The sequence below is a fragment of the Mustela putorius genome, unplaced genomic scaffold, assembly GCF_011764305.1.
Source record: "Mustela putorius furo isolate JIRA1106 unplaced genomic scaffold, ASM1176430v1.1 tig00003944_pilon_pilon_pilon, whole genome shotgun sequence".
In the NCBI taxonomy this organism is placed as follows: Eukaryota; Metazoa; Chordata; class Mammalia; order Carnivora; family Mustelidae; genus Mustela; species Mustela putorius.
In genome coordinates this window covers 5812125-5837911 of record NW_025422088.1, presented here as the reverse complement: position 1 = coordinate 5837911, position 25787 = coordinate 5812125, and the positions used below count along the sequence as shown (strand labels likewise).

Sequence of the window (25787 nt, the reverse complement as noted above, 5' to 3'; positions counted from 1 at the left end):
ACCTTGATGATGAAGCCAGACAATGGTACCCTACTGAATAAATATGGGGTATTCTGCAGTTTATAAGAGAAAATGCAATATTCTTTCAATAAGGTACTCTGACCCAGCTTGACATCAAGGCACAGCAACCATTGATGATCCTGGCTTGTATCAAGTATTACGCTGAGGGTTACAAGACTGTTATTTTTCTAACTCTACCATTCATTCTGTAATGAATAAATCCCTTGTTCATTCATTCTTAAGGAATGTTATGGACTGGTGGATTTCTTTTCACATTAAATGCTTAATAGTGAATTACCAAAAGAATTACCATTCTTTCTGATGCTCAAATTGTGCCAAATTTGGCCAGTGAGAAACCCTTTGAAGCGGATCCTGTGTTCTTTTGACACAAACACAAGTTTTTGAATGACCAACTGCTTTCTGGCATAACTGAATATTCCATATTCACTTTACATTCTCAGCCCAAACCTAGAGAGTCCTGGTTCCTTTTAGAGGAAAAAGTATCTAGAATCTAAGATAGGGGCACACTGATAGTTGATAGTACTGATTCAGATTTAACATTACAGAGATTTTCCCATGGCTTTTTATATTTTTTTATTTGTATCTCCTTTCCCTTGCAGTAAAAACCCTACAGTATCAACACATCTACTTATTTGTTCTGTTTTATAATACAGTAAAAATATTTCAGAATCCTAATATCAATATTACCAACAATAACCCACTATGTAAAGGTTTTTTTCCCACTATGTAAAGTTTAATACTTCTTTGAAGCTCTTTTTGTCCTCTGACTATATTTCAATATGGATATATTTTCAGCAACTAAATTCAAATTTTACTGAAATAATTGTTTTCTTTATGTGACTATGTTATTAATGTTATTTTGAGTCAGCCACAGTTATTTCTGTTTATTTTCAGGTTGAGGCATTTGAACTAATATTACATTTTAATCCACAGAAGCCTGAAAAATGAAGACTAAAATGAAGTATTCAACCACCAAAATCTCTCCTGCAAAGATGAACAGTTCAGCAAGCAAGGCTTTGGTAAAATCTCCCAAATTGAGAAGTAAGGACTTAGCATTTCTGATTGTTTTACAAACTATTTTTATCTGTTATCAAATTCTTATTCTGATGTTTATACATGCTACCTTGGCAAAAGCTACTAAGAATACAAGAGCTGAAATTAGAAGAGATAGCTCATAAGTTTGTAATACAGCAGTGTTTGTTTTTAAACAGACTATACATAGCTAACATTTGCTTATCTGATAAATCTCAGGACACGAATGGTTTAAGTATTTTAAACCCTTTAACAGTGATAAACATACATAGTCCTTCATATCCATCACTTCTCACTACCCACACCTCATTCCAACTAGTTCCAAAATCTTTTTCCTAGATTAATAAAATTTGAAATGATCTTCTTTTATCCAACATTTATTGCATATAAAATATACACCTTTGATGTATCAAGTTGTGGTTTTGACTTGCAACTTTTGAAAAAGGAGAGAACAGTAAGAGTGAAGATATTTGAATAATCCATGCCCCAAATAAAACAGAATTGATCAAATGATGCTCAAGTCTATCCAGTTGCAAACTCAAAGAATTGGGCATAAATTGAAGGGTAAATAAAGTCAGGTAGTAGCCATAGCTCTAAGAAGAAAGAGCTATATCTTTAATCCTGAAAATTATCCTAGGGGGCGGCTGGATGGCTCATTCTGTTAAGTGTCTGACTCATGGTTTCTGCTCAGGTCATGATCTCATACCTGAGGTTGAGATCAGGTCTCAACCTGAGGTCGTGAGGTTGAGCCCCACAATGGTCTCTGTGCTCAGCAGGAAGTCTGCTTTAGATTCTCTCCCTCTGCCCCTTCCCCCACTGCTCTAGGACCCTAAGCAATAAAGCTAAATAAATAAATAAATAAATAAATAAAATAAAAGCTTGTTTTAGTTCCTTCTCCTCCTCCTTTGGGCTAGCAGGATCTGACACAATCACAAAGTCAAAAAACTCAATATTTACCCACTAGAGATATATATACACAATCAGCCTCCATATGAGTTTAGGTCACCACCAGAGTACTTCATCTATAGGACTAACAAAATACAGGACTTAATGAAATGGAGAAAAGCCTCTTCCCAAACTCATTCCCTTCCTAGTTTCCAGGAAGCTACTCCCAGAGTCAGGCCATCTTCCTCTGCTATTCCTCTTCCCTAAATCCATCAACACTTTCCCCCCTCTGACAATCCAGTTTCCTTATGTATCTAGCCAGAAGTCAGAATATGGGAACTTTGGGACAGATGATCCAGCAGAAGCTTTTGATTTGGCCTAAACAGTATTATGGTATTTTTTTTAATTGAGGAACTATTTAAAAATTAGAAGATTATGCATAAAAACCTGAATCTCTTGAAAAATCAGAAAATCTAGCAACACTGGGCACATATCCCTACATGGCAATAATTGGGCATAGAAATAAGTAAAGATCACACCCCTTAACTTGGGCCTGTCCATGAAATATCTTCTAAAGTTACAGTGACAGAACTTCAGATTTATCCTATGGGCAGTAAGCAACCATTGAAAACATTCAACTGGAGAATAACAAGATATTTTTATTTTAGAGAGATCACATGGATGGTGGTGTAAAAATAGAGTGAGGGAGCAAGAATAGAAACCAAAACTGGTTAGAGGTCTACTGCATTCATCTAGGGGACAGAGAATGACCTAAGACAACAGAATGGAAATGAAGGACTAAAGGTCAGATACATTCAGAAACTGAAATCAATAAGATTTAATTACAGACCAAATAAATTGAGGGATGGACAGAAAGGGGAAAATAGGTGATTCTCAGCTTTCAGGATGACTTAAGATTTGGGCAGACAGTGTTAGAAAATGGTACTGGTTTTCAAGATAGATTGAAAATTTCAGGAGGAAAGTACTGTGGGTAGAGAAAAATAAATAATTTTTTTATTATGAGTATTTTTGAATTTGGGGTAAGTATAGGTCAACCAGGTAGAGATATCCAGAATTCTGGACACTCTTCATAAGTAGATATAGAGATGTCTGAAGCTAACTGAAGTGAAAATACCTTGTGGAGAAAGAGCAACAGACACAAAGCTCAGGAGAGAGACCTAAGGTAGAGTTACTTTTTGGGGAGTCATCAGCATACAAAAAGATGATTGAAGTCATTGGAGCAGGCAAGATTGCCCAGAAACAAAGTCTAAAGTGAAAGGAAAAGGCAAAGGACAAATCCTGCACAATGCCAACATTTTAGGAGCAGTCAGACAAGGAAAAACTAATAGAGCAACAGAGATGGATGATCAGAGAAAAACAAGGACCTAAGGAGACTGGTGACATGAAAATAAGGGAAGAATTGTTTCAGAGATGTGGTTCCAAGTCAAATGCCACAGATAAATCAAGGGTAATAAGCAGTGAGAAGAAACCTTGGTGAAATAGGTGTTCGGGAAAGAAATGAAAGATGAGTGATTCATTTATGTAGTTCCTCTCAGTCACAGTCTGGCTCTCTCAGTGGCAGAACTACAGGAAAAGTTCCAGGCCACTTCCCATATACTCACCAGAAATGCGTGAGGGATTTTATCATGCTGTTGCTATGATGAAATCACTTGTGAGAATTTCCTTATAAACCATGTTGAGACACTACCTTCAGACATCAGGCAAGATAGAGACATAGGAAATGACAACAGTCCTTACATAAGCTTAAGAGGGGCCTTTCACCCCAGTTAGCATTCTCTCCCACAGAGTCCCCGAGGCCATGCCATGTTTATATTTCCCATCCGAGACCACAATCATCACACCACACTTTCAGCTGCTGCAAACACCAAAGTATACCTTCTGTTAGGTCCATCAATAATGGGTCCATGATTAAAGAAGCGAGTCTGATACAAAGGGAAGGTCAAGCAGAACTTTATTTCATGCCGAGCATCAAGAATCAAACTGACTGGCCAGGGCTGCACCTCTTACAGAGAGGCCGACCTCTCTCTCTGTTTCACAGACTAGCTTTTAAGGGCAAAGGCCATGCAGTTGGGCCTGGCCACCCACAGGTGGCCAATGAAATTGTAACACAGAAAGAAAGCTGCACAGTCATGCTAGGTGTCCAACTGAATTACAATTTACCTGAGTAGATACTTGAATTAGCCTATCACCTTGGTCAGAGTGGGTGCCCAAAAGCTGCCCAAAGGGTGGGACCCATACTCCTTGGTAACTAGGGAGACAGTATGCATTCCCCCACTGGTCCGATGTCTCCACCTGGCTTGACCCACCCTTGTATTTGGGCTTTGTTACCTGGGGCTGGTTTCTGGGACTTGTTTTTTAGTAAATCCCTCGGGGGAAGGGGCACAGGGAGAGTTTAAGGGTAAAACAACAAGGTTATTGTTTAACCTGGCTGGAAGCCTCTGGCTAAATAGGTCCTTACACTTCCATATTCTCCCAATGTGAAGTATCTTAAATACTTCAAATGTGATCACCCCTTGATATCCAGTGTTTGTCCCATTAAATGCGAGCCCCTATATCAATATCTTTAGCCCCTTTCTTCTTCTACATCCATAATACTTCCTTAATATAAGGACACTTACTCCTAGCTACCCAGGACCCACATCCTGCTCCTCAGAAAGTCCATTTTCCATATTAGACATGTCTGTCAGTCATGTCCAATGGGATTCCGAATATAGCATAAAGTATATAAGGAGTGAACATCCTTAAAATATCATCTTATGCCCTTTATGTCTGGAGAGACAATGTGATACAGTTAATAAAGTATTGTATTAGATTACTTATTAGGAGACCAGGTTCAATGCTGGCTCTGGCATAGCTTTATAAATTTCTTTGTGATTGTAAAAGCACTACATAAAGGTAAGATACTATAGATGATATTTATAAGCTGTGATGCAATGTTGGAAAGTTTCAGGGTAGAGGTGAGTATAATTAAGTGGCCTCGCCTTGTTCAGACAGTAGAAAATACTTAAATGAAGGTGTCCATCTGAATTGGAGGCAAGATATGGATAATTCAAAATAGTGCCTAATGAAAGTTTACTCCACTTAAATTTGAAAAGCATATCAGGAAGGCAAATCTTTTAGAAAATTAAAAAAGAATCATAGAATGGGTTCCAAAGTCACAAGTAACTATTTTCATTTTCTGAATTACTATGAATAATTGAAATTTGGCTGTATTAAACAAATTGCTTGATAATTCATTTGCTATAATGTTAAAAGTTTAGATGCCATGACTCAAGAGTTATGACTTTCTTTTCTATTTAAATTTGAAAGGCCTTTTATGAATTTCCAAATAGCAAATTTAATTTTTTACTTGAGACCTTTTCTTTGACTAAGTGAATAAAAATTATTAAATAGGTGATGAAGTCCTTAACTGATATAATTTGTATTATGTTAGTTCACAAAATTGCAGTATAGCACACTAAGATTTGATGAGGGAGCCAAGAATACTCAAAGAAGAAACTAAAGTCTCTTCAGTAAATGGTTCTGGGGAAACTGGATATTCACGTGTAAAAGAACTCACAAAAACTAACTTGAAAGGGATTCAAGATTTAAATGTAAGACCTGAAACCATGAAACTCCTAGATGAACATATAGAAAGCTCCTTAACATTAGTCAGTTATTTTTAGTATGAATAAACTCTAGAAACTATAGCTATCCTTCTAGAATTATTTTTTAATTTAATTTTATTCTGTGTATGTGTGTATTAAAAAATTCATTGTTTATGCACCTCACCCAGTGCTCCATGCAATACATGTACTTCTTAATATCACTACCAGGCTCACCCTACCCCTAACCTCCCTCATCACCAAAACCCTCAGTTTGTTCCAAAATTATTAAAAGTTAATTCTAGATAGGTAAGAAATATTATAGATTTCATATGACCATAAAATTTCCTCCTCAGGCGAAGACTGATACATACTGGATGTAGATCCATACTCCCTTATATAGAATTTGGACAATGAAAATTTTTCTAGAGACCTAAAATTTTTCATAACTCATTTGGTAATAAGAAATTATATGAACCTCCATGACAGTTAAATCTTGATCTGAGCAAATATGAGGTGTTTATTTCACTTTGTGTAAATTTTCCTATATTTCACTATAAAATCATTAATTAATTTTTGATTATAAGAGTACTGCCCTAGTCCCTGCTGGAAGTACTACATATATATAGTATATACTTTACATGACAGTTCTAGAATCTTAAAAACTGTTAATTTTGAAACACACTGGTCCCAAGGTTTCTGGTAAGATGCTATAGACCTGAAGAGGGACAAGATGGTAAAAAAGTAGGAGACCCTGTTTCAACCAGTCCCCTTAATTGAGCTAAATATCTACCAGAACACTCTCGACACCCATGAGATCAGCCTGAGATTTAAGATTATACACTTCTGGATCTCTACAGGAGCAGAAGATCATCAGTGGAGAGGGACAGAGGAGTGAGAGTGTTTGGACTAATATCAGAGGATAAACAGAAGGGGGAGGGAGCCACCAGAAGCAACCCACTAAAAAGTACTACCCCATTACAAAAGTACCCTATGCTTAGGGACCACCATTAGCTTGGAGACTGGTTAAAAGGATGGAAAGGAGAAGGGAGTTGGGGGAAATTGGAGGGGGAGACAAACCATGAGAGACTGTGAACTCTGAGATACAACTTTTTTTTAATTCGTTCTCATGATTCTTGTTTTTAATTTTTTTAAACCTACTTACCGTTATGACTAGACATTTAATACAACATATTCCATAATAACTTTTTAACTTGAACTATTTTCATACATATACCTATGTTTTCTTTTTCCTTTTCTTTTAGATAGATAGATAGTTGATAGATAGATAGATAGATAGATAGATATAAGCTTCAAGGTACTCCTTTTTCCCTATTCAATACTGCCCCTATATATGAACCAGTATTAATTTCCCTGTATCTCTGTGATAGGTCTCCCCAAAAATGGGTCCGTGATTAAAGGAGCAAGACTGATATAAAGCAAAGATCAAGCAAAGCTTTATTCCATGCCAAGCGTCAAGAATCAGACCAAACATTCAGGGACACACCTCTTACAAGAAAGGGCGACCTTTCTCTGTTTCACAGACTAGCTTTTAAGGCAAAGGCCATGCGGTCAGGCCTGGCATGCACAGGTGGCCAATGAGATTGTAACACACATAGGAAACTCCATAGTCATGTTAGGTCACACATAAGTGACCAATTGAATTACAATTTATCCTATAGTAGACATTTGACCTAGTCTATCACCTTGGTTAGAATTGGCACCCAAAAGGCTCCCAAAGGGCAGGGCCCATACTCCTTGGTAACTAGGGAGACAGTGTGCAACCCCCCACTGATCGGATGTCTCCACCTGGCCTGACCCACCCTTGTATCTGGGCTTTGTTACCTGGGGCTGGTTTCTGGAACTTGTTTTTAAGTAAGTCCCCTGGGGGAAGGGGAGCAGGGACAATTTAAGGGTTAAACAGCAAGGTTATTGTTTTAACCTTGATGGAAGCCTCTGGCTAAACAGGTCCTTACACTTTGGAAAGTTGAGTTCATTAACAAAGATAACAAGATACACCCAGGAAGAACTGAGATAAATTTCCTCACCCACATTGAGGGTTTAAACCATCTTCCCATCTTATTCTTTTGTCAGTGTTTCTGTGTATTTATTTTTTTTCATTTATTTATTTTTTTCATTTATTTATTTTCAGCATAACAGTATCATTATTTTTTCACCACACCCAGTGCTCCATGCAATTCGTGCCCTCTATAATACCCACTACCTGGTACCCCCTCCCCCCCCCCCCCGCCACTTCAAACCCCTCAGATTATTTGTTTTTGTTTTTGTACTATTTTCTTATTCTTACAAGTCTTTTTGGCTGGGTTTTTTTCTTTTAATTTTGTTGACCCTTTTGTTTGCTCATTTTTGTTTTTGTACCTTATAAATCTTACTTTTGGGACTCATTTTGGCTGGTTTTCTTCTTTCTTTTTTTTTTTTTCTCTTTCACACTCTTTTTTTCTTTTTTCTTTCTTTTTTTTTAATATTTTTTAAAATATATTTTTAAGATTATTTATTTATTTATTTGACAGAGAGAGATCACAAGCAGGCAGAGAGGCAGGCAGAGAGAGAGAAAGGAGGAAGCAGGCTCCCTGCTGAGCAGAGAGCCCGATGCGGGACTCGATCCCAGGACCCTGAGATCATGACCTGAGCCGAAGGCAGAGGCTTTAACCCACTGAGCCACCCAGGCGCCCTATTTTTAAAAATATTTTATTTATTTATTTGACAGACAGAGACCACAAGTAGGCAAAGAAGCAGGCAGAGAGAGAGAGAGAGGAGGAAGCAGGCTCTCCGCAGAGCAGACAGCCCAATGCAGGGCTCAATCCTAGGACCCTGGGATCATGACCTGAGCCAAAGGCAGAGGCTTTAATCCACTGAACCACCCAGGTGCCCCCTTTTTATTATCTTTTTGATGGTGACTTCCAATTGCTCTGAAACTTTCCAGAGTGCAATTTGCCTGGATTGTGGTTGATATTTTCAGCCATACCTCCTCTCAACCATCTCTCACCAAACTGACTAAAAGGAAAAATACACAATAGAGGAAAAATTCGGAGACTGTGACCTCTGCCAGAAAACTATTGGATATGGACATAAACAATATGTCAGAAACAGATTTCAGGGTAATAATTATCCAGGAAATGGCTATGTTGGAGAAGATCATTAGTGGCAACATAGAATCTATCAGGGCAAAAGTGAGAGTTGACCTGACAAAACATTAAAATGCTTTCAGTGAGATCCAATCTAATCTAAATACTCTAACAGCTAGAGTAACTGAGGCAGAAGATAGAATTAATGATCTAGAGGACAAACTGATAGAGAAAAAGGATCAGGAGAAGGCATGGAACAACCAGGTTAGAAGCCAAGAAAACAAAATTAGGGAAATAATTGATGCCATAAAATGTTCCAACATCTGAATTATTGGGATCCCTGAGGGGGTGGAGAAAGAGAGAAGACTGGAAAATATAGTTGCACAAATTTTCCCAGTCTGGGGAATGGAAGAAGTGTTCATGTCCTAGAGGCAGAAAGAACACCCCCCAGAATTAATGAATCTAGAAAGACCTAAAGGCACTTGATAGTAAAACTGACAAATCATAATTTTAGACAAGAGATTCTGACAGGAACTGGGGGAAGAGAGTACTTATGTACAGAGGAAGTCCATCAGAATAACATCAGACCTGTCCACAGAAACCTGGCAAGCCAGAAAGGGCTGGCAAAACATACTCAGGGCACTAAATGAGAAGAATATGCAGCCAAAAATATTTTGTCCAGAAAGGTTGACATTCAAAATGGACAGAGAGAAGAAGAGCTTCCAAGACCAGCAAGGTTTAAAAGAGTATGTGACCACCAAGCTGGCACTACAAGAAATACTAAGGGGGGTTCTATAAAAGAAGAAAGAACCTAAGAGTAGCAGAGACCAGAAATTTACAGAGACAATCTATAGAAACAAGGACTTTGCAGGCAACATGACATTAGTAAAAACATATCTTTCAATAACCACTCTCAACATGAATGGCCTAAATGCTCCTATAAAATGACACAAGGTCACAGATTGGATAAAATGACAGGACCCATCTAATATGCTGTCTACAAGAGACCCATTTAGAACCTAAAGATACATCCAGACTGAAAGTGAAGGGATGGAGAAGAATCTCCCATGCCAATGGGCCTCAAAAGAAAGCTGTGGTAGCGATTCTCATATCAGATAAATTAGATTTTAAACTAAAGACTGTAGTCAGAGATACAGAAGGACACCACATTATTCTTAAAGGGTCTATCCAGCAAGAAGCTCTAACCACTATAAATATTTATGCCCCCAATATGGGTGCAAACAAATACATGAGCCAACTGTTAATCAAAATAAAGAGTCGTATTGATAAGAATACATTATTGTAGGGGATCTTAATGCACCACTCTCAGCAATAGACAGATCATCCAAGCAGAAAATCAGCAAAGAAAAAAGAGCTTTGAATGACACACTAGACCAGATGGACCAGAACATTCCACCCTAGAACAACAGAATACTTATTCTTAAGCACACATGAAACTTTCTCCAGAATAGACCACATACTAGGTCACAAATCAGGGCTCAACTGATACCAAAAGATTGAGATTATTCCCTTCATATTCTTAGACCACAGTGCTTTGAAACTGGAATCTCAACCACAAAAAGAAAGATAAGAAAAAATCCAAACACTTGGAAGCTAAAGACCATCCTGCTCAAGACTGTTCAGAACAACCAGGAAATAAAAGAACTTAACAATTCATGGAAACCAAAGAGAATGAAGACACATCAGTCCAAAACCTATGAGATATGGCCAAAGAGGTCCTAAGGGGGAAATATATAGCCATCCAAGCCTCACTCAAAAAAATTGAAAAATCCTGAATACACCAACTCTCTTTACACCTTAAAGAACTGGAAAATCAACAACAAATTAAGCCAACCCTACACACAAGAAGGGAAATAATCAAGACTAGAGCAGAGGTCATTGAGTTAGAAACTAGTGATACAGTAGAACACATCAACAAAACTAGAAGCTGGTTCTCTGAAAGATTTAATAAGATTGATAAAACACTGACCAAACAAATCCAAAAGAAAAGAGAGAGGACTCAAGTTAATAAAATTATGGATGAAAGGAGATAGATCACAACTAACAGCAAGGAAATAGAAACAATCATCAGAAATTAGTATCAATAGTTATATGCCAATAAGTTAAGCAACCTAGAAGAAATGGATGCATTTCTGGAAACACATAAACTTCCAAAACTGAAACAGGAAGAAATTGACAACCTGAATAGACCAATATCTAGTAACAATATTGAAGCAGTGATCAAAAACTTTTCCAAAAAACCCCCAAAAATCCAGGACCTGAAGGATTCCTTGTGGAATTTTACCAAACATTCAAAGAAGAATTAATACCTATTCTCCTGAAGCTGTTTCAAAAATGGAAATGGTAAGAAAACTTCCGGACTCTTTCTATGAAGCCAGCATTACCTTAATCCCCAAACCAGGCAAAGACCCCATCAAAAAGGAGAATTTCAGACCAATATCCCTGATGAATATGGATGTCAAGATCCTCAACAAGATCCTAGCTAATAGCATGGTACTGGCATAAAAACAGACACATAGACCAGTGGAACAGAGTAGAGAGCCCAGATATGGACCCTCAACTCTATGGGCAAATAATCTTCGACAAAACAGGAAAAAATATACAGTGGAAAAAAGACAGTCTCTTCAATAAATGGTGCTGGGAAAACTGGACAGCTATATGTAGAAGAATGAAACTCAACCATTCTCTTACACCATACACAAAGATAAACTCAAAATGGATAAAAGACCTCAATGTGAGACAGGAATCCATCAGAATCCTAGAGGAGAACATAGGCAGTAACCTCTTCGATATCAGCCACAGCAACTTCTTTCAAGATATGTCTCCAAAGGCAAAGGAAACAAAAGTGAAAATGAACTTTTGGGACTTCATCAAAATCAAAAGCTTCTGCACAGCCAAGGAAACAGTCAAGAAAACAAAGAGGCAATCCACGGAATGGGAGAAGATATTTGCAAATGACAGTGCAGACAACAGATTGGTATCCAAGATCTATAAAGAACTCCTCAAACTCAACACACACAAAACAGGCAATCATATCAAAAAATGGGCAGAAGATATGGACAGACACTTCTCCAATGAAGACATACAAATGGCTATCAGACACATGAAAAAATGTTCATCATCACTAGTCATCAAGGAGATTCAAATTAAAACCACATTGAGATATCACCTTACACCAGTTAGAATGGCCAAAATTAGCAAGACAGGAAACAATATGTGTTGGAGAGGATGTGGAGAAAGGGGAACCCTCTTCCACGGTTGGTGGGAATGCAAGTTGGTGCAGCCTCTTTGGAGAACAGTGTGGAGATTCCTCAAGAAATTAAAAATAGAGCTTCCCTATGACCCTGCCATTGCACTCCTGAGTATTTACCCCAAAGATACAGATGTAGTGAAAAGAAGGGCCCTCTGTACCCCATTGTTTATAGCAGCAATAGCCACAGTCGCCAAACTGTGGAAAGAACCAAGAGGCCCTTCAATGGACAAATGGATAAGCAAGATGTGGTCCATATACACTATGGAGTATTATGCCTCCATCAGAAAGGATGAATACCCAATTTTTGTAGCAACACGGACGGGAGTGGAAGAGATTATGCTGAGTGAAATAAGTCAAGCAGAGAGAGTCAGTGATCATATGGTTTCACTTATTTGTGAAGTATAACAAATAGCATGGAGGACATGGGGAGTTAGGAGAAGGGAGTTGGGGGAAATTGGAAGGGGATGTGAACCATGAGAGACTATGGACTCTGAAAATCAATCAGGATTTTGAAGGGGTGGGGGTGGGAGGTTGGGGTACCAGGTGGAAGGTATTATAGAGGGCACGGATTGCATGGAGCACTGGGTGTGGTGCAAAAATAATGAATACTGTTATGCTGAAAATAAAAAATAAATTTAAAAAAAAGATCCTAGCTAATAGGATCAACAGTACATTAATAATTTACATTAATAATAATTGATTATAATTAATAATAATCATTACTATAAATTAATGATTATTATTAATTATAATTAATAATTAAATCATAACCAAATGGGATTCATCCCTGGGATGCAAGGGTGGCTCAGCATTCACAAATCAATCAATGTGATGGAACAAATCAACAAGAGAAGAGAGAAGAACCACATGGTTCCCTCAATTGATTCAGAAAAAGCATTTGACAAAATACAGCATCCTTTCATGATTAAAACTGTTCAGAGTATAGGGATAGAGAAAATATTCCTCAACTTCATAAATCCATCTATGAAAAACCCACAATGAATATTATTCTTAATGAGGAAAAGATGAGAGCCTTCCCACTGAGACCAGGAAAATGACAAGGATGCCCACTCTCGTCACTGTTGTTCAATATAGTACTAGAAGTTCTAGCAACAGCAAACAACAAAAGTAAATAAAATGTATTTTAATTGGCAAAGAAGTCGAACTTTCTCTCTTCACAATGACATGATACTTTATATGGAAAACCCAAAGAATTCCACCCCCAAATTACTTGAATTTATACAGCATTTTATACAGCAGGATGCAAAATCAATGCTCAGAATTCAGTTCCCTTCCTATACACTAACAAAGAAACTATAGAAAGGGAAATTAGAGAATTGATTCCACTTACTATAGCACCAAAAACAATAAGATGCCTTGGAATAAACCTAACCAAAGAGGTAAAGGATCTGTACTCAAGAAACTATAGAACACTCATGAAAGAAACTGAAGAAGACACAAAGAGATGGAAAAACATTCCTTGCTCATGGGAAGAAGAAACCTTGTTAAAATGTCTATTCTCCCCAGAGCAATCTATATTTTTATTCCATCCTGATCAAAATTTCTGATCAAAAATGGGAATTTTTCAAAGTGAAGGAACAAACAATCCTAAAATTTGTATGGAACCAGAAAATATCCTTAATCACTAAGGAAGTGTTGAAAAAGAAAAAACAAAGCTGGGGGCATCATGTTGTCTGATATCAAGCTTTATTACAAAGCTGTGATCACCAAGACAGCATAGTACTGGGACAAAAACAGACACATAGACCAATGGAACAGAGTTGAGAGTCCAGAGAAGGATCTGCATCTCTATGGTCAAGTAATCTTTGACAAAGTAGAACAAAATATCCAGTGGAAAGAAGACAGTCTCTTCAATAAATGGTGCTGGGAAAATTGGGCAGCTAAGTATAGAAGAATAAAACTTGAACATTCTCTTACACCATACACAAAGGTAAACAAAATGAATGATAGACTTCAAATTGAGAGAGGAATCCATCAAAATCTTAGAGAAGAACATAGGCAGTAACTTCTTCGACATTGGCCACAGCAACTTCTCTCAAGACATGTCTCCAAAGACAAAGGAAACAAAAGTGAAAATGAATTTTTGGGACTTTATCAAGATAAAAAGCTTCTGCACCACAAAGGAAACAGTCAACAAAGCAAGAGGCAGCCCATGGAATGGTAAAGGATATTTGCAAATGACACTTCAGACAAAGGGCTCATATATAAGGTCTATGAAGAACTTCTCAAACTCAACACCCCAAAACCAGATAACCCTGTCAAAAAATGGGCAGAAAACATGAACAGACACTTCTCCAAAGAAGACATACAAATGCCTAGCATACACATAAAAAAATGTTCATCATTAGCCATCAGGAAGATTCAAATCAAAACCACATTGAGATACCACCTTACACCAGTTAGAATGGTTTAAATTAACAGGAGAGGAAACAACAAGTGTTGAAGAGTATGTTGAGAAAGGGTAACCCTCTTACACTGATGGCAAGAATGAAAGTTGGTGCAGCCACTTTGGAAAACAGTGTGGAGATTCCTTATGAAATTAAAAATAGAGCTACCTGCAATTGCACTACTGGGTATTTACCCCAAAGATACAGATGTAGTGAAAAGAAGGGTCATATATACCCTGACGTTCATAGCCAAACTGTGGAAAGAACCAAGATGCCCTTCAATGGATGAATGGATAAAGATATGATTCATATATGCAATGGATATTATGCAACCATCAGAAAGGATGAATACTCAACTTTTGTATCAACATGGACGGGTCTGGTGGACAGAGAGAATCAATTATCATATGGCTTCACTTACTTGTGGGGCATTAGAAATAGCATGGAGGAGACTAGGAGAAGGAAATTAAAAGTAAATTGTGGGAAATTGGGGGGGCAGGGAGAGGAACCATGAGAGACTGTGGACTCTTAGAAACAAACTGAGGGTTTGGGAGGGTAGGGGAGTTGGGGGATGCATGAGCCTGATGGTAGGTAGCAAGAAGGGCGCATATTGCATGGAGTCTGGGTGTGGTGCATAAAAAATGAATCTTGGAACACTGAAAAAATAAAATTAAACTTTAAAAAAGATACTATAGACCTTTTTTTTAGCAAATAGATGTGCTTTTTAAAATATTTTATTTATTTGTCAGAGAGGGAGCATGAACAAACAAGAGGAGCAGAGGGCAGAGGGAGAAGCAAGTTCCTTGATGAGCAGGGAACATGATGTGGGATTCAATCCCTGGGATCATGACCTGAGCCAAAGGCAGATACTTAACCAACTGAGTCATCCAGATATCCCACTACTATAGACCTTTAGTTGCTTTCTTGGTCTCCTACATTCAGTGCTTGTAAATGGACAAAAATGGATGGAATGAAATAATATCAAAAATTTTCAATTGTTTAGAATCCCAACAGAAAGCTGAAGAAGTTTGCCAGATGTATTTTATGCAGCTGCGCTCTGGCCTTATCATAGAAAAGACGGCCTGTTATTTTAGGAAAGAAATCACCAAAAGGCATTCCCCAAGAACAGGTAAGGGGAAACTACATTTCCTGGTAACTCTTCAATATTGTAATGGGTTTCTCTCTGCCCTTATTTACCACATAGTGAATGTATAATTTTTTTCCCTTGAGCAAATTTTCCTTCTGAAAAAAAGTAAGGATGCTGAATTACTTTCTAGCCATTTTCAAAAGGACATATAAAACTTTTTTTATAGCATGGGAGAAATGGCATTGTTACAATATTAAGTGAAAACAGATGATATAAAAATTATAAATATGTTTATAGTATTTTAAGTTTTTTTTATTTAAAGGAATTAAACTAAAATGTTAATAGCAGTTTTTTGGGTGTTGATTCCATGAGTAACTAGTTTTCTTCCACCTGGGCTCCAACGGGTATGCCCTACTGGGGTATAAGTGTGCCAGGAGGTATTGATACTTCAAACTATAGGGCAGCTAAAGCCCTGGGATCAGTCCCAGCAATCAGCTTTGACTGGGAATCCTCAAAGAGGAGTAAAAAAGTTTGGGCAGAGTGGGTACTGACAGTCCACTCCTACTCTCTCCCTGTCCTCGAGGTGGAAAGTACAAAGAGCAACGTCTGGTATTCACTGCTTGTCATCAGCAGCTAAAGGAAGACTTTGACTGTGATGTACCTAGGACCCAGAAATGTTTTAGGGCAACTAATTTTCCAAGTATCCAAGGTATGACTGGTGCTGAGGGTGATATGGGTGTGAGGAGGGAGGAAAGACACAGGACCAGAACCACTCTAGGGAGCAGCTCCAAGTCAATGCTTACCTGTGTAACAGAAACTTCTGTCCATTTGCAGCCCACAAATCTATTCAGTGGTATTCAAACTAGGTACAGAGTAGCTGCTCTAACAATGAATGTACACTTTATAGTTAGCCCTCCATTATTATTTTGAAATACTTGTTATGAATTGTAATCCCATATCATTATTCCTGGGGAAAATAAGTTATCCTTTGGGGAAAAAATCCCCACATTCCCCTCCCGCAAATTCCAACATTGACAATGAAAGAAAATTAAGAACTATTATATTTTTAAAATATAATTTCAACTCCTAAAAATTTTAAATGTTCAAATGGATTTAAGTATCACCTACTCATGCAAATAAAGTCCAAATTGATGGTGACCATGACCATCAAGAAGTGAAGAGATCATTATGAAAATTTGACCAGGAGTTGCATGTTGCCATTTCAAGCATAATCCTGATATAAATGTCTTTAAGTTCCCAAAAGCATACTTAAGTTTCTCATTCATTAAGTATCTTTTTTATAATTTTTTTTATTTTTTCTATTTCTTTTCAGTGTTCCAGAATTCATTGTTTATGCACTACACCCAGTGTTCCATGCAATACATGCCATCCATAATAACCAACACCAGGCTCACCCAACTTCCCACCCCCACTCCCCTCCAAAACTGTCAGTTTGCTTCTCAGAGTCCACAGTCTCTCATAGTTCATCTCCCCCTCCAATTTCCCCCAACTCCCTTCTCTCCATCTCCCCATGTCCTCCATGTTATTCCTTATGCTCCACAAATAAGTGAAACCATATGATAATTGACTCTCTCTGCTTGACTTATTTCACTCAGCATAATCTCTTCCAGTCCTGTCCATGTTGCTACAAAAGTTGGGTATTCATCCTTTCTGATGGAGGCATAATACTCCATAGTATATATGGATCATATCTTCTTTACCCATTCATCTGTTGAAGGGTATCTTGGTTCTTTCCACAGTTTGGTGTCTGTGGCCATTGCTGCTATGAACATTGGGGTACAGATGGCCCTTCTTTTCACTACATCTGTATCTTTGGGGTAAATACTCAGGAGTGCAATTGCGGGGTCATAGGGGATCTCTATATTTAATTTCTTAAGGAATCTCCACACTGTTCTCCAAAGTGGCTGCACCAACTTGCATTCCCACCAAAGTGGCTGCACCAACTTGCATTCCCACCAACCACCACTTCTCCACATCCTCTCCAACACTTGTTGTTTACTGTTTTGTTAATTTTGGCCATTCTAACTGGTGTAATGTGGTATCTCAATTTGGTTTTATTTGAATCTCCCTGATGACTACTGATGATGAACATTTTTTCATGTGTCTGTTGGTCATTTGTAAGTTTTCTTTGGAGAAGTGTTTGTTCATGTTTTCTGCCCTTTCTTTTGACATGATTATCTGTTTTGTGTGTGTTGAGTTTGAGGAGTTCTTTATAGATCTTGGATATCAGCCCTTTGTCTGTGCTGTCATTTGGTAATATCTTCTCCCATTTTGTGGGTTGCCTCTTTGTTTTGTTGACTGCTTCCTTTGCTGTGCAGAAGCTTTTGACATTGATGAAGTCTCAAAAGCTCATTTTCACTTTTGTTTCCTTTGCCTTTGGAGACATATCTTGAAAGAAGTTGCTGTGGCCAATGTCAAAGAAGTTACTGCCTATGTTCTCCTCTAGGATTCTGATGGATTCCTGCCTCATATTGATGTCTTTATTCATTTTCAGTTTATCCTTGTGTATGGTGTAATAGAATGGTTGAGTTTCATTCTTGTACATATAGCTGTCCAACTTTCTTAGCACCATTTATTGAAGAGACAGTCTTTTTTCCACTGCATATTTTTTCCTGCTTTGTCAAAGATTATTTGCCCATAGAGTTGAGGGTCCATATCTGGGCTCTCTACTCTGTTCCACTGGTCTATATGTCTGTTTTTGTGTCAGTACCATGCTGTCTTGGTGATCACAGCTTTGTAGTAAAGCTTAAAATCAGGCAACGTGATGACCCTAGTTTTAAATCACTTTATTTCAGAAGTTCATGTACAGACTCAATATTTAACATTCTTCTGTTTTGTACATTATTTTTCTTGGCACAATGCTATAACATAAAGAAAACATAACATTTTTTTTCTCAAGACCAACATAAATGGTCCCTAATTCTACACCAGTTTACACCAGCATGCCTTAGAAATACTTTACTTTTCTATGTGTGCTGGGACATTTTTTTTTAAGTTGGGAATACTGTTCTAAGTGTCTCTGCTATTTAGCTAGAGGACAGAATGGTACTCACACTCTCCAGGATTGTTGGAAGTCTTTGAATAACTCCACACCTTACAGATTGGTATCCATTTAACCATGTCTATCAAAATACAGTCTCCTTGTCCACAGTCCCCCTGTCTATAAGAAACAAGGAAACAGAGATGTCTTTAGGCAAAGTCTGTCACTTTTCCATCTTCTTTCTTTCCACCAAATCTTCCCCTAAACACACACATGACCTCCTATGGTTTTCAACCAAGAGACTAGCATCTCTAATCCCATTCAAGTGGTACACCTTACCCTTTGAGCTACATTAAGCTTGCACCCAACTTTTGTATCAACATGAACAGGACTAGAAGAGACTATGCTGAGTGAAATCAGTCAAGCAGAGAAAGCCAATTATCATATGGTTTCACTTATTTGTGGAGCACAAGAAATAACACGGAGGACATGGTAGAAGGAGAGGAGAAGGGAGTTGAGGGAAATTGAAGGGTGAGATGAACCCTGAGAGACTATGGACTCTGAAAAACAATCTGAGCATTTTGAATGGGCCGGGGGTGGGAGGTTGGGGGAGCCTGGTGGTGGATATTACAGAGGGCACGTATGCATGGAGCATTGGGGTGTGGTGAATAAACAGTGAATTCTGTTCACTGAAAAGAAATAAAATAAAATATAAAATAAAAAGCTTGCACTAAAGGCTTTTATCTATCCAATGATCGTGGGCAAAGTGCAGCTCAAATTGTAAAGAAAAACAAAAATCAAAAACCTTTAAGGAAGCATTTCCTTTTGATTGCTGAAAGATTGTTCATGGGGAAAAGTGTGTTTGAATTCTTAATGACAAACTTTTCACTTGTTACAGAACATTCTGCTTCCCTGAGCACATACAATGATCAATCTATTACTTTCGTTTTTGAGGATGGAGGTTATGAGATCTATGTAGAAGACTTGAGAAAAGACCAAGAAAAAGGTAGAATATTTCTTTTGTCTATAATGATATAATGATGACTAGTAAAATAAAAAATAAGTTTACCAAGGGGTGTCTGGATTGCTCAGACAGTTAAGTGTTCAACCCTTGATTTCAGCTCAGGTCATTGATCTCAGGGTCTTGAGATGAAGCCCCATATCAGGCTTTCACTAGGTGTGAAGCCTACTTAAGATTCTCTCTCACCTTCTCCTCCTGCTCTTGCCCCTCCAACTCCACCTCCCCCTAATAATAATAATAATAATGATGATGATGATAATAAATTTACCAAACCATAAACAGTGGACTACTTCAGACATAGCAAATAAATTCCATGCTGTGTACTAACTCCAATGCATTGGCAGCAGGTGCCTAAATACACTAAGTTGAGGAGAATTTAGAAGCTTTTTGGCCTTTCTTAAAATCACAAAAGTTTTGCTTTTATTGATATGTAACAAAAGAGGATATTTTCTGCTGTTAGGTATATGTTGAAATTGAAATCTTTTGATAAAATTGCATCTCGCCAAAAGGATTTTATGCATTCTCTTTCAGATAAGGTGCTATTCCGTTATTATGATTCCCAATCCCCCACTCATGGAACAGGTAATTTGGAGGGCTGGGCAGTTGTAGTGCTTGCATTCTTGAATTTGGGGGTAAGGACAAATCCAAAAATGCTCCACGTAAAAGACAGTCTCAGAAGGTTCTCTCCAGCCCACACTCATGGCAAAATCTTAGATTCTTACAGGATTTATTCCACCCATCCATTGCAGAATAATAGTGGCTTAAGCTACACAAAACTTTATTTTTATCTTAGCCAGTGCTGGAATAGCAGCTCTGTTCAACAAGTTGTACAAGGACCAAACTCCTTCTCTGTGACTCTGCCAACATCTACATGGTTCAAGATTACTTGCTACCATTACAATGCCCAATCAGCAGGACAAAGGAAGACATGACACATGAATTCTCTTTCCCTTTAAGGACAAAACTTTAAGTTGCAACTGACACTTCCATTCACCTCATATTTGTCAAAACTTAGTCACATTGCTATACTTTATTATAAAAAAACAGACTGGGAAATGTTCTATTATACAAGGAGGATAGTTGGATATTGGGAAACAACTATCAGTAGCTTTACATGCAGACAGGGAAGCTGACACCCAGATAAATACCAAATAGAGTCACAATTCTACAATTAGAAAGCAAATAAGGAAACCAAGGAGCTTAAAATTACCCCCAAATAATGGGGTGATTTTACTAAGTTTAATTTATTTTAATGGGGTAATTTTGCTAATTTTACTAAATGGGGTAATAACTAAGGAGCTTAAAATTACCCCAAATTGTCCAATAACTCTTTAGGAAACTAAACTTAATCCCATATTGTCCAATGATTCTTTAGTTTCACTTGGGTACACATACTTCTAAAAGACATGTAGGTTAATGAAACAATTATTTTACATCATATCTTGGACTCTTTTCCTATGTGTTAAACTCATCTAAATTAAAATGAGCTAAATTCTCAACTTTATAATTTAGATTTTTCAATTTTTTATTACTTTTTAAATTTACTTTTTTTTTTTAATTGCAAGGTGATGGTGTTGATGGCCAGACATTATTGGTAAACCTGAGCCCTACAAAAGACAAAGACTTTTTGCTGCATGCCAACAACAAGGAACACTCTGTGGAGGTAAAAGAAATATGCACTTAACTGTCATAACTAACTCCACTCACTCGTGCAGATTTGGGTGTCTGGCATATTTCAAAGAAATTTTGCTTCTGCTATTGTACCTAAGACACGATCAGTTACTGCTAATAACTTGCTTCTAGCGTAGGAAAGGGAGATAAAGGGCATGTATAGCCTTGCTACAGAAATTCTGTTCTCTGCCAGCAGTGCACCTGGGAGCTATGCAGAATTTCAGGTTTCCTCACAATTAAAGCAGAATCATAATTTTAACAAATCTCCAGGAGATTCATAAGCACATTGAAGTTTGAGAAGCACTGCTGTATACAATGATCTAAAATCCTTTCCATTTTACTTTAGGAACTACTTTGTTCTTCCAGGAAGTGTTCCTGATAAAATATAGTTTTCTTAGGCAAATGTAAAAACAAGTTTACACTCTGACCCTGCTAAAGGGAAAGTCATAAACGTTTCTATATGCCAAGATTTAGGTTACAATGTTGTTACAAAAAAATGTAAATGGAAGTATATAGGTCATTGTGAAAATTTATAAACATCTTCAGGAATAAACAAGCCAAAGATAGAGACCAGAAAGAAAACATAAAGACTATAATATAGATGACAAATGACATAAATACAAAATTGTGAATCTAATACAGTCATATAAGGTATTATCATAAACACTGGATGGTAACCAGCATCTTTCTTAACAAACATTCCTAAATGTATATAGTGTTGGATGTATATAATTACTCAGTGATAAGAGCTGACCCCATACAGAGCTCTGTTACATGCCAAATACTATGCTAAATATTTTACAAGCAGTCTCCTTTAGTTATTGCAGTAATTCCATAATAGAGTTGTTTTATTAGTCAAATATTACTATAATACAAACCATCCCTACCACTTATTGCCCTAAAATAATAATCACTTACATCATTCACATATGTGCTGGAAAGTTGTTGGTTGACTGATCTAGAAAACTGATTAGACTAAAAAATTGAGGTTTGAGAAGTAAAGCAATGTGCACACGTCTCAGAGATAGTACATGGCAAAAGTCAGGCACAAATCCTGAGCTGCTGCATCCAAACCCAGTCACTCTAAGCTACATTTCTCAACTATCAATGAATCAAATAAGACAACCCCCCCACTTTAGCCCTCTACCCATTTCTTCCTACTACACCCACCACTCCCATCCCCTGCTTAGTAGCATCCTTGCTAGAAATACTAGTTATAATTATTCCCTTTTAGTTTCTATTGCAGGGAGGTAAGGTTGATTTTGGACTTCCCTCTTACATGATGGTTGCTTGCTTTCTTTTTTCCTCAGCTACAAAAATGTGAAAACCAATTGCCAGACCAGGCCTTCTTCCGCCTTCATAGAAAGTCTTCTAAATGTGTTTCTTTTGAATGTAAGAATAATCCTGGAGTGTTTATAGGAGTAAAGGATAACCACCTTGCTCTAATTAAAGTAGGGGACCCAACTGAGGATTCAAAGAGTATAGAGAATACCATATTTAAGCTCTCTTAAACTTCATGTGATTAAAAGCTGTGGAGCCTCGGTTGGGTAATCCAAATAACCAGTGCTGGAGAAATGTTGAGAGATAAAGAAAGAGCCAGACAATGTTTAAGAGAAATGAAGGGTACTTAGTATGCTATGGAATATTTTTCTTATTATTTGTAAAAATGTGTTTTTAATATATTCTGTCTGTTTTTTACTAACCTTTGTCTCACTACATATTCAAACGTGTATTGTTACATAGACCTCAGAAAATATACAACCTGACTTCTACTTTTTTCTACTTTCAGCCCAGAAAACTTGATATTTAGAGCTGATATCTTTGGGGAGAAGCAAGGGCCTTAATCCAAGTTTCATTTTAGACAGGGATCCATTTTAAAAAGCTACATAGAGACATAATTTTCCCTGGTTCCAAACAACAAATTCAAACCTTAGAGCTTTTGGGAAAAGACAATCAGATCTACTTAGATTGACCATTTCACAAATGGAATAAAACACCAAATTTGTTTGAAGATGCCCCAAACCAGGACACCTGCTTGGCTCAGCTGGTTAAGCAGATGCCTTTGGCTTAAGTCATGAACCGGGGTTCCTGGGATCAAGATCAAGTCCTGCTTCAGACTTCCTGCTCAGCCAGGAGCCTGCTTCTCACTTTGCCTGCCACTCCCCCTGCTTGTGCACTCACTCTCTCTTGCTCTCTCTCTCCCTCTCTGACAAATAAATAAATAAATATAATCTTTAAATAAAATGCCCAAAACTTCAGACACATTGATAGGTAGGCAGATAATATGAGAAAAGAGACAGGTAGTTGAAAAATTAAGAAAAATAAATGTAGTATTTGTAAAGTAAATAATTTTACATCTAATTATTTCATTTAAAAAATGCTGATTCTTATAGAATAAGGTAAATTTAGCAGGGCATTCTTATATTACAAAGTAAAATAAATTTTAGTTCAGACATATAATTGAAATCTTTGGGAATATCTAACAAACTAAGTACCATGGTGAGGCCACAAGTCCTTTAATCTACTAGAGCCTAGGTGGGACACAGAATTAACATTGCAATATCAATAACTGACTATTCCTTATGTTTGTGTTATACAATGTCCTTCTGACATTATGCTCCAGGGATCTATGACCTGATATACATGTCACCCTGGACAAAATTTCTTCTAATCCTTTCTTCCCATGTGTACAGTGTTTTCCTTGTCTAGCTTCCTGATTAGCGTGCCTACTATAGAATGTTTTTATGACTTTTCTTCTTTCTTTTGACCAACTGTGCTCTTGATATACATTTTGTGATCCCTGAGCTTCATTCCATATTACCTAACCTCTGGATGGCAACATCTTTTTCTACTTTGTCTACCTGGTGTAGAATTTCACATAAGCGTAATGATGGCAATATTTTTTATTAAACACCTTTGCATTTTACACTACTAAGGTAGTAAAATTTATACTTGACTATATAATAAAATTTTTCAACCACTAAAGCAATATTTTTTGCTTACTTAAGGCTTCAAATTCTACTATAACTTTTTCATAGGTTTAATACTGACAATAAATGCTAAACTAAACAGTACCTATGAAATACAACTTTTTCTGAAAGTGTAGGCTTTTAAATTTCTAATTTGTTGAGATCTATTGGATAAAATGCTGGCAGAATATAAGATTAAAAAGGCTAAGAATTACTGTGTGAGGGTAAAAAACTGTAAACAACAATATATCTTTTATTACATTGTCAGTTTTATTATGGAGACAAAAATAAAGCAGAATATATATATCATCTTTTCTGAAAAACACTAAGTGTTAATCATATTCAGCTGTATGATATACTTAATATACTTTAAAATAACCTATCTATTACATTGTTTAAGTTCTTGAATAAACTGTATTTTTTAAAAAGTGTGTGAGGCCATAATGGTTTTATCATAAAATGACTATTGTGAAATTTTTATTTTTATTTTTTTAAAGATTTATTTATTTATTTGACTGAGATCACAAGTAGGCAGAAAGGCGGGCAGAGAGAGAGGAGGAAGCAGGAGGCTCCCCACTGAGCAGAGAGCCCATATGGTACTCGATCCCAGGACCCTGGGATCATGACCCGAGCCGAAGGCAGAGGCTTTAACCCACTGAGCCACCCAGGTGCCCCTATTCTGAAATTTTTTTTTTAAAGATTTTATTTATTTATTTGACAGAGAGAAATCACAAGTAGATGGAGAGGCAGGCAGAGAGAGAGAGGAAAGCAGGCTCTCTGCTGAGCAGAGAGCCCGATGTGGGACTCGATCCCAGGACTCTGAGATCATGACCTGAGCTGAAGGCAGCGGCTTAACCCACTGAGCCACCCAGGCGCCCCTATTCTGAAATTTTTAAGTCAAAATAAGCATAGCTCAATCCACTAATGTTACTATCTGGAGTAAGTCATTTGTCTGGTAATTCAAAACTAAGTAAGATATTCCAGAGAATATCTCCCAGAGCCCATCATAGGGGCCAGCACAAAGGACCTATTCAGCAACTTTTACCTGAGATCAAACAACCAACATACACCTGCAAAAGAAAATTTAACCTGACTTCTGACTCAGCTAAGTATCTTTCAACCTGATTATTTCTGCTGTTCAATTTTCTTTTCCTAAAAATACTTTCTACCATCACTATGGTGATTTTTATTTGATTAAAATATACAAATGTGTGGTGGTCTTTTGCTATTCATTTTTATGTGTTTTGTGTTATGTGTTTGATAATGTAGATTATTGGAAGGAATTTGGTCATTTCTTTTTTTCTGGAATAACAATTATGTTAAAACTTACTTTTCCCTCATTTTATTTATATTTGTTAAATTTTTATGTATTTATTAGATACCTTGAAATACGGTCAAGAAAATTTTATTTGAATGAGTAATGTGGCTTAGAATTGGAAAAGAACAGTAAAAATTGAGATTCAGGGGATTTTGAAAGAAAATTGCTAGTTATAATACAGTAACTTGGTTAAAGTCTAAAAAGATTAACTTATAACCCCCACATCTGCAAAACAAGTCAAAAAACAAAAACAATTTCAACCTTTGTGCTGCATGCCAAGAAATTGTATGATAGAGAAATCTTAAGCTAGGGTATCAGGTGGGGATTGAGCCAGGCTTGTCCCAAAATTCCTTTCCCCCATCGTACAGTGACCTGTACAGCCCAGAAATCTTGTCTTTTAGCACTGGTT

At 37.2% G+C, this 25787-nt stretch overlaps 1 protein-coding gene across 4 annotated transcripts in view; it reads left to right on the top strand.

Moving 5' to 3' along the window:
- Window positions 1–25787, top strand: part of IL33 (interleukin 33) — a 67098-nt gene that overhangs the window by 23874 nt on the left and 17437 nt on the right. For 2 of the 4 annotated variants that reach the window (XM_004781967.3, XM_045069833.1), the window contains exons 2-8: window positions 955–1062; window positions 15315–15440; window positions 15982–16107; window positions 19298–19405; window positions 19952–20002; window positions 20986–21083; window positions 22402–24369. In XM_004781967.3, coding sequence (XP_004782024.1) covers window positions 966–1062; window positions 15315–15440; window positions 15982–16107; window positions 19298–19405; window positions 19952–20002; window positions 20986–21083; window positions 22402–22602 — 807 coding nt within the window. In that variant the 5' untranslated portion in view covers window positions 955–965 and the 3' untranslated portion in view covers window positions 22603–24369. Of the gene's footprint in view, window positions 1–954; window positions 1063–15314; window positions 15441–15981; window positions 16108–19297; window positions 19406–19951; window positions 20003–20985; window positions 21084–22401; window positions 24370–25787 lie in introns of those variants that run through there. The other 2 variants (XM_045069834.1, XM_013050718.2) reach the window with 2 other exon arrangements.